The sequence below is a fragment of the Ursus arctos genome, unplaced genomic scaffold, assembly GCF_023065955.2.
Source record: "Ursus arctos isolate Adak ecotype North America unplaced genomic scaffold, UrsArc2.0 scaffold_29, whole genome shotgun sequence".
In the NCBI taxonomy this organism is placed as follows: Eukaryota; Metazoa; Chordata; class Mammalia; order Carnivora; family Ursidae; genus Ursus; species Ursus arctos.
Genome location: NW_026622974.1, coordinates 12959193 through 12968110, shown reverse-complemented (window position 1 = coordinate 12968110; position 8918 = coordinate 12959193). Strand labels below are relative to the sequence as shown.

Sequence of the window (8918 nt, the reverse complement as noted above, 5' to 3'; positions counted from 1 at the left end):
GGGTGAGAAATAGTAAACTTGGAGTGGATTCAAGTGAGTATGATTATATAAGGGGGTGCAGTCTATGGATATAGTACACTGACACAGTTTCCCTAAACTGATGAACTACGAATCCACCAGAATAGTGGAAACATGACTCCAGGCACTCAGGCCTGTAGGAACTGGATACACCCAACAGCTAGAGCCAAGGGCAAAGTGTCTGAGTGTCTAGAGAAGAAGGCTTTGGTAAGGAAAGATCCAAAGGAGGATTCTGTGTATTCTCAAGTTCCAGAAATTACAAGAATAACGACCAGGAACCTAACGTATCAGCCAGTTACATGAACTGGCCATTTGACAAGGATTACCAGAGGCTGGTCCTCAAGATGCTAGGGTTACCTTGAACTTTCGATACAGGCAGGACTAAAGCAGCCAGATTTAGTCAATACGGCACTATCTGGGGGATCTCCTCTCTGTTGTGATGGAACCACATGATTGAAATTTAAATCTTGTAAGGAACTGTAGCATTTACACAAAAATTACACCTAGTTATCCTCTGTCAGCAAATCCATGGCTACATATACACCGAGGAGAATGAAAAAATCCACACAAGAACTTGTTCACAAAAGTTTATAGCAGCATTGATCTTAATAGTCACAAAGGGGAGGGATGCCTGGGTGGCTCAGTCGGTTAAGCGTCTGCCTTTGGCTCAGGTCATGATCTCAGGGTCCTGGGATCAAGTCCCACCACCGGCTCCCTGCTCAGCGGGGAGTCTGCTTCTCCCTCGGCCTGCTCTGCCTGCTCTCCCTGCCGCTCCCCCTGCTTGGGCTCTCTCTCTCTGTCTCTCTGAAAAATAAATAAAATCTTTAAAACATTAATTAAAAAAATAGTCACAAAGGTGAAACAAATAAAATGACCATCCAATGATGGGTGGATGAGCAAATTATTGAGCCACTAAGAGAGAGAAAGTACTGATGCATGCTACAACATGGATGAGCTCTGAAAATGTACTGAATGAAAGAAACCAGATACAAGAAAAAGGTCATGTATCATATGATTCCAATTATATGAAATGTCCAGACGTTCAAATCCATAGAAACAGAAAGTAGTTGAGTGGTTGCCTGGGACTGGAGGGGCGAGGAGATGGCGAGTGGCTGTCAAGGGCACAGGATTGTTTTCAGGGTGATAAAAATGTTCTGGAATTAGAAAGTGGTGATGGTTTCATAATATCCTAGAAAGTACTGAAAATATATTCTAAAGGGTGATAATTATGGTATGTGAATATATTTCAGAACAGCTGGTATTTTTATAAGTATAATAGAAAAGCCAGTTTGAAACAAAAGAAAAAGAGATCCCTTGTAATATGCACTGGTTGAAACTATGTTAAGAATTTCGGGGGATTCACCATTTCAGGGGATGTTTTAGGTGAAGACTTGAGAAATGCAAACAAGGTCAGAGTTGGGCAACTCTATGTGGACAGTGTTATGGGAAATAATTGGAAAACCTGTTGATATTGGGCACATAATGGGCTTCGGTGTGTAACGGCTGAGACAGGAAGGGGACATGACTGATGGCTGTGCCAGTTACTCTCTCTAGAGATCACTTAGGTGCCAGGGCTTAGCCACATGAGTCACACTACCTTTGTGCACATGACAAATCACAGCAGATATGGCAAGCCCTAGGTACGGTCCCTGTGGGTACGTGCAGGATCGCACCAATTTCTCTGTGACTCTGGACAGGCCACCAATGCTCTCTGTCCCTCTCTCTGGTCAGGTATACAATGGAAATTTTAGACAGATATCTACATCGATGGCTTGTTCTAGAACAAAGTGTTCATATCAAGTAAATATCAGAGCTGCATGGGTGGCGTATAAAAATACATCCGATGGGAGCCGAACTCCTTTGCCACCTCCTGATGCCCATTCTTGTGCAATTTTCAGCTGTAAAATCAAGGCAGAAGACATTTGACAACTTGGTCACTTTGTCTTTCAGGATAGATATGTACACAGAAGGTATGGCAGATCTGAGTGAGATGATCATTGTTTTGCCTCTATGCCCACCTGATCAAAAGGATGCCAAGATTGCCCTGATCAAAGAGAGAACGACAGATCGTTATCTCCCCGTGTTTGAAAAAGTAAGTGGACTGCTGAGCGCTTTGGGGCCCTGGACTTAGAGGACAAGGAAAGATGGTACCTGACCGGCCTTCCTCAGGCATTGACCTTCACTTCCAGGGAGCTAATACTACTACAGTGCCCTAATTCTCAAGGCATTTTATAAAAGCGGACTGTGAGGCAGGATTGTACCAGTTATACCCGAATTTCAGTTTTCCAGCAAGACTTCAACTAACCAGGACCCAATCTAGAATTCTCTTTTCGGCAGACCTCCATGGTCATAGTCAGAGCTTGGGCTGTTGAAGGCCTGAGAGCCACACTGGATGTTGGAATAGATCTTGCAGAGCACCACGCAGGGGCTTTGATCCAAGAGGAATACAATGACAGCAATGTGTCAGGAGAGACTCTGGCAACATGCGTAGGGAGACATGAGACCAGTTGCCCTTCAGGAGAATATGGTAGCATTTCAGGGATGGATGGATGAGATGTGTCTGGACAGAGATGGGGCAGTGGGATGGAGTTGAACAGACAGATGGAGAGATGTTAAGGAAAAATTAATTGACATACTTGAAGACATGGCTCTCAGACTTGAGAGAGAAGTCATGCCAACTTTCCATCACTATACATAGTATGTATCTTAGTTAATGTTTCTCCTGGGAGGTAAGAGGAGAACGTTTCAGGACCAAAGGTACCTGAAATTGTGCTAAATAAAAACTATGGGTCAAAAAAAAAAAAAAAAGGATTGTAGGAGATACAGGGGGCCATACATAGAATGAAAGGATTAATACGGACACACCCATCTTTACAAGGCATTAGATCATTCTGTCAATCACTGAACAAATGTTAAGTCATTGCTTGTGTGTTGGCCCTATTCAAGGAGGAAAGAATTCATAGTAATCAGAAAATACTCTCTCCTGACTCTTGTGGTGTTGAGAGTTTGGGGCACATTCACATGATGAAGTCCCGAACAGTCTTCCCATTTGAGCACAGCTATACTTTGAAATCACAGAGTCCTATGATAAGATAAATGAAAATTGTATATTACTATATAGCATTTGAAGTTTTATTATATTCTTTGCCTAATAATTATCCATATTTCCTTATGTATACACAGTCTGAAAGGGTACTTGCCAAAATTTCCTGAAGTTGGTGGTACCATAGGGTTTTCTCTCCATGTTATCATTTGCACATTATTGGAAGACTTTAATAAATTTCATGAACTTCCCCAACATTTTATTGGGAAAAGTCGCATACGTCAGAATAGTTGAAAGAGATGTAGAGTGGACACGTGTTTTAGGGAGACATTAGCCAGGGCTTCAGCTGAGGGAAAGAACAGCCCAGACCCAGTGTCTCAGTGAGTCAGGGGCAATGCAGAGGGTCCAAAGCCCACACCCGCTCAGTGAGGCAGCAGAGGTGGGGAGGTCGGGCTGGAGAGCAGGGAGGAGCGGAGGGGCCTGACTGTGCCTGAGCTCATGATTGATTCCTCAAATCCTCCAGGTGTTAAAGAGCCATGGACAAGACTACCTTGTTGGCAACACGCTGAGCAGGGCTGACATTCACCTGGTTGAACTTCTCTACTATGTGGAAGAGATTGACCCCAGTCTTCTGGCCAACTTCCCTCTGGTGAAGGTGATCTCTCTCACAGCTTTCAGGAGGGAAGGCTCACATCTCCCAGCTCAGGATCTGACATTAGAACTCGCGTCCCATCATTATGCAGATCTTCTCAGCCCCATGACTCCCTCCAGTTAGCTCCTAGGGGCTGGTTGAGGCACAGAATCTTGTTGTGCCAAGGACATTTGAGGTGGACCTTCCCCAAGAAGAACAGCTTCTCTTCACCAGGAGAGGGACCCAGGGCTCAGCATCAACTTTCCCATCCCCATTCCATGATGCTTTCTGTCCTTGTTTTCTCTGGGGTTTCCCTTCCCAGCGGTGTCACCTTTCCTTCATGTGTCTGCCTGAGCAGGTCTCCTTCCCTCTGCTTCCTTCCCTCCACTCCTGCTCCTAATGGCAGACATCATGTTTCTCTGGGCAGAGTCTCCCACTCTCAGTGGGCTGACTGGTTTTGACCGGTCTCATGGTTTACCTTTCTAAATGTTCTGTCTTCCGTTCCAGAGCAGTTTTCCTATATTTTCATTGTCTGTCTAGAGACTGTGTATGTGTCAATATCTGACAGACACATTCCTCTTCCTTGTGTTGCACAGGAGGGGTGAATCTACAGGATTTATGTGTAGGGAAGGAGATAGGGAAGACCTGAAACCGAAATGAGTCTGAAAGAAAGATGTCTTTGGGGGAAATGGCATTGAGCTGTCTTTTGTTCCTGTAACCATCATGTCTCCCTGGGTGTCGTTTCCCAGCCTCACACTGGTGCTGATGGTGGGGACTCAGTTGGTCCTTGCAGGAGGGTCTCTGATTCCCTGGCTTGTGCTAATGCCGGGGTCGGTCTTTGGCTCCAATTTGAGGCTGTGCCCTTGTGCACTGCAGGCCCTGAAAACCAGAATCAGCAATCTCCCCACCGTGAAGAAATTTCTACAGCCTGGCAGCCCGAGGAAGCCTCCCATCGATGAGAAAAGTTTAGAACAAGCCAGGAAGATTTTCAGGGTTAAGTGAAGCAGGGATGGATGCCCAGCACATGCAGGACCAACCTGCTGAGGTTTTTCCAGCAAGGAAGTGCGTTACCTAGATGTAAATCCTGGCTATGGTGACGCTAGGAAAGGATTGCAAAGATTTAGTGGTAATTAAATAATAAAACTGCTATGAGCAAATTTAACTATAATTTATTCTTTTTCATTAGGATCAAATATAAAATCAGATTTTCAATCCTTCTATCCTCTTTCTTGGAATTAAAAATTAACTTAGGAAAACAGATTATGTGGTCCCTTTGATCTCTCTAGGAATTGTCATATAACATTTCTTACCTAGCTTCTCAAAGAATTGAGTGTAGAAATTCACATCTGACCTTCTCATGTACCCACAGGAAAATAGCTACCCCTCCGGGTAATGGCATAAAGAAATGTTCTTGTTTCTTTTGACAGGCCAGTTTTCTTCCTATAATAGAAATGTTTTTGGGGCACCTGGGAGGTTCAAGGAGTTGAGCATCTTAGATTCTGCTCAGGTCGTGGTCTCAGGGTCTTAGGATCAAGCTCTGAGCCCTGAGTGTGCCGTCCCTCTCTGACCCCCTCTGCCTCCCTCCAATAAATAAATAAATGAATGAATAAATAAATAAATAAATAAATATAATAGTAAATAATGAATAAATTTAACAAATAAACATCTTTTTAAAATTTTCTTCTTAGGCATTCCTGAACAGCTATTACATCTTCTTGGACACTTTAGTGTTCTAGGAGGTGAGAAAATAATGATCAGAACAGATCCAAGGTCTGGATTTGCTCTCAGGTGACCCTGTTGTCTCTCACCGTCTAGGAGCACCCTGGCACGTCACTGCTCGGCTGCTTAATGCTCCTTGAGGCCATGGGATGAGTCTCACTCTAGGTTCACTCAGGGTCCCTCAGACCTGGACTTCGAAGTTACAGGTTGTATGTATGATTTATCCGTGAATGAATACATATAAAATATTTCTCCTCTGGACCGTCCCTGGGCCAGAGTGTGGGGATTAGGAGTTATTAGTAGTTTATCCACATAGGGGGCCAATAATGAACACCCTCCCAGGAAGGCTGGTTTTGCCACATTGAGTTTTCCTCCCCTCAGAATGAGCTTCCACAAAGGTGGGGGAGGGGCCAAGACACAGGGCTCCCTGCCTCCATCTTCCTTCCTGTTAGTCTGTTTTCTACTTACCACCAGAGTGGTTTTCCTCAAGTGCAAGTCTGAAGATCACCATCTTTCTTTAACTCCTTCAGTGGCCCTGGGGCTGTAGAGATGCCCCCTACACCCGACCTCCAGCCCCATCACACACCTGGGCATGGCAGGAGCCTGGCCTTCCTGCCTGGCAAGCTCCTTCCCGCCTGGCCACACTTCGCTCCTCACCTCGGGGCTTCCCAGGGAGGGTTGGGCTCTCCTCTGTGCCTCCCACAGAGCCCCGAAAGCCTCTCCTAACCCTGAGGGCCTTGGTGCGTCCTCTGCCATCCTGCAGCAGGCAAGGCCCTGCCGAGAGCCCAGGGCTCCTCCACTAGTGGTAATCACGCCGCCCAGGGCTCCCAGGACACCTCGCGGCCCAAGGGTGTGAGTCTGGGCTTCGGGGATTTCTCACAATTCCCCTGCCTGACATCTGTTTTCATTCATCAGTGTCTCAAGATGCATTTATTCATCTCACTCAAATGTGATCTGTGGACCTTGCTTGGATTCTGATGCAAATCAGCAAAACCAAGTGTACAGAAAACCTCGTGAGACACTGGGGGAAATTCGAACCCTGAAAATGTAATAAAAGTAAGGGATGAAAAAGGGAGCATGATAGGAGAATAGTATGGTTCTGTTTAGCCAAATTGTTCACCTTTTAGAGATTACCATGCTAAATTTTTGATAGATGAAGCGATATGCTGTCTAGGATTTGCTTCACGATAATCCTGTGGTATTGAGGGCTGTAGGCGGGAGTGCATACCAGCTTCTCGTGATTACTCTACCAATTACTACAAAGGGGTGGCTTAAAACGACCCACACTTTCAGAGGCCAGAAGTCCAAAGTCAAGATGCCAGCTGGGTTGCACTTGCTCCAGGGGCTCGAGGGGAGAATCCTTCCCTGGCTCTTGCAGCTTCTTGTGGCTTTTTACATTCCTTGCTTCTCTGGGCTCAACGCCACATCACCTCCCACTCTGCCTCTACCTTCACACCCCTCACCCTCTGTGTGCCTGTGTTTTCTCTTCTGTTACAAGCACACGCGCTATTGGGTTTGGGATCCACCCAGATCATCCAGGATGACTTCATCTCAAATTCCTTAACTTCATGACCTCTGCAAAGACCTCTTTTCCAAATAAGATCACATTCCTATGTTCCAGGGACTTGGACTTGGACCTATCTTTTTAGGAGGCCTGCATTCCACCTGTTACAGGGTGTCGATGAGAAAAGATTGTTGGCAATTGCTGAAGCAGGGGGATGAGTACATCAGGATTTGGTATACTCTTCTCTCCACTTTGGCATTTGCTAAACATTTTCCATTTAATTATTCTCAAACACTATATTATTTATTGAGCTCTCTATGCCAGATGCTGTGCCAAGCAATGGGGGCTTGACTGAAAACAAGATGACCCTTTTCCCAAGAGTTCATAGCATGGGGAAACTGATATTAAACATATAATGTCAAAATACTGTGAGAAAGGACAGAATAGGGGAAATAGAGCAGCTCAAGGTAGAGTATTACAAACAGAGCTAGTACGTGCAAGGGCCCAGAGACTAGGAAGGCTGATTGGAGTGAGGCAGAGAGGAAAAAGCATAAGGACTGGGTTTCCAGATTTAGCAGAGAAAAAACAGGACACCAGTTAAATGTGAATTTTAGGTAAACAGTTAAATGTGAATTTTAGGTAAACGATAAATAATTTTTTTTAAAGATTTTATTTATTTATTTGACAGAGAGAGAGAGACAGCCAGCGAGAGAGGGAACACAAGCAGGGGGAGTGGAAGAGGAAGAAGCAGGCTCCCAGCGAAGCAGGGAGCCCGATGCGGGGCTCGATCCCAGGACCCTGGGATCACGCCCTGAGCCGAAGGCAGACACTTAACGACTGAGCCACCCAGGTGACCCCGATAAATAATTTTTTAATGTAAGTATGTTCCAAACAACATTTAGGATATAGTAATACAGAACAATTATTTATTTTTTAAAAGCTTTTATCTTTTTTACTGAAAATTTGTTTTTAATTCTAGTATCATTAACATAGTGCTACATTAGTTTCAGGTGTACCATATAGTGATTCAACAATTCTCTACATTACTCAGTGCTCATCACAAGTATACTCTCAATCCCCACCACCTATTTCACCCATCGCCCACCACCTCCCTTCTAGTGACCATCTGTTTGTTCTCTATGTTTAAGGGTCTGATTTTTTTTGTTTATTTCTTTTTGTTTTTGTTTTGTTTCTTAGATTCTACATATGAGTGACACCATATGGTATTTGTCTTTCTCTGGCTGACTTATTTCACTTAGCATTATACCCTCTAGGTCCATCCATGTTGTTGCAAATGGCAACAAGAGTTCATTCTTTTTTATGACTGAGTAATATTCCATTGTGTATAGACACCATATCTTTTTATTCATTCATCTATCTATGGACACTTAGGTTACTTCCATACCTTGACTATAGTGACTCATACTGCAATAAACATAGGGGTGTATATATTTTTTTGCATTAGTGTTTTCACATTTTTTTGGGTAAAAAACCAGTAGTGGAATTACTAGATCGTATGGTAATTGTAATTTTAATTTTTGAGGAACCTCATACTGTTTTCCACAGAGACAACGCCATACTGTTCCTACTAGCAGGGCACTAGGGTTCCTTTTTCTCCACATCCTCACCAACACTTGTTGTTTCTTGTGTTTTTGATTTTAGCTATTCTGACAGGAGTGAGATGACATTTCATTGTGGTTTTGATTTGCATTTCCCTCACGATGAGTGATGTCGAGCATCTGTTCGTGTGTCTGTTGGCCATCTGGATGTTTTCTTTGGAAAAATGTCTATTCATGTCTTCTGTCCATTTTTAAATTGGATTATTTGTTTTGTGGGTGTTGAGTTGTAGAAGTTCTATATATATTTTGGATATTAACCCCTTAGCAGATATATCATCCATAAATATCTTCTCCCATTCAGGAGGTTGCCTTTTTATTTTGTTGATTGTTTCTCTTCTGTGCAAATCTTTTTATTTTGATGTAGTGCCAATAGTTTATTTTTGC

General features: G+C 43.9%; 1 protein-coding gene across 1 annotated transcript; it reads left to right on the top strand.

Annotated features, from left to right (window-relative positions):
• Positions 1 to 1974: 1974 nt before the first annotated feature.
• Positions 1975 to 4747, top strand: GSTA1 (glutathione S-transferase alpha 1). Its single transcript, XM_026507238.4, has 3 exons — positions 1975 to 2110; positions 3585 to 3716; positions 4569 to 4747. Exons 1-3 carry the CDS (start codon positions 1976 to 1978, stop codon positions 4692 to 4694), a joined length of 393 nt encoding a protein of 130 aa, XP_026363023.1. The 5' UTR covers position 1975; the 3' UTR covers positions 4695 to 4747.
• The last annotated feature ends 4171 nt before the right edge of the window (positions 4748 to 8918 follow it).

Bases quoted from the DNA above. Each gene is read 5' to 3' on its own strand.
- GSTA1 (XM_026507238.4), top strand. From the start codon at position 1,976: ATGTACACAGAAGGTATGGCAGATCTGAGTGAGATGATCATTGTTTTG. The intron at 2,111-3,584 runs GTAAGTGGACTG...CAAATCCTCCAG, and splicing joins ATCTCCCCGTGTTTGAAAAA to GTGTTAAAGAGCCATGGACA. The intron at 3,717-4,568 runs GTGATCTCTCTC...TGTGCACTGCAG, and splicing joins CCAACTTCCCTCTGGTGAAG to GCCCTGAAAACCAGAATCAG.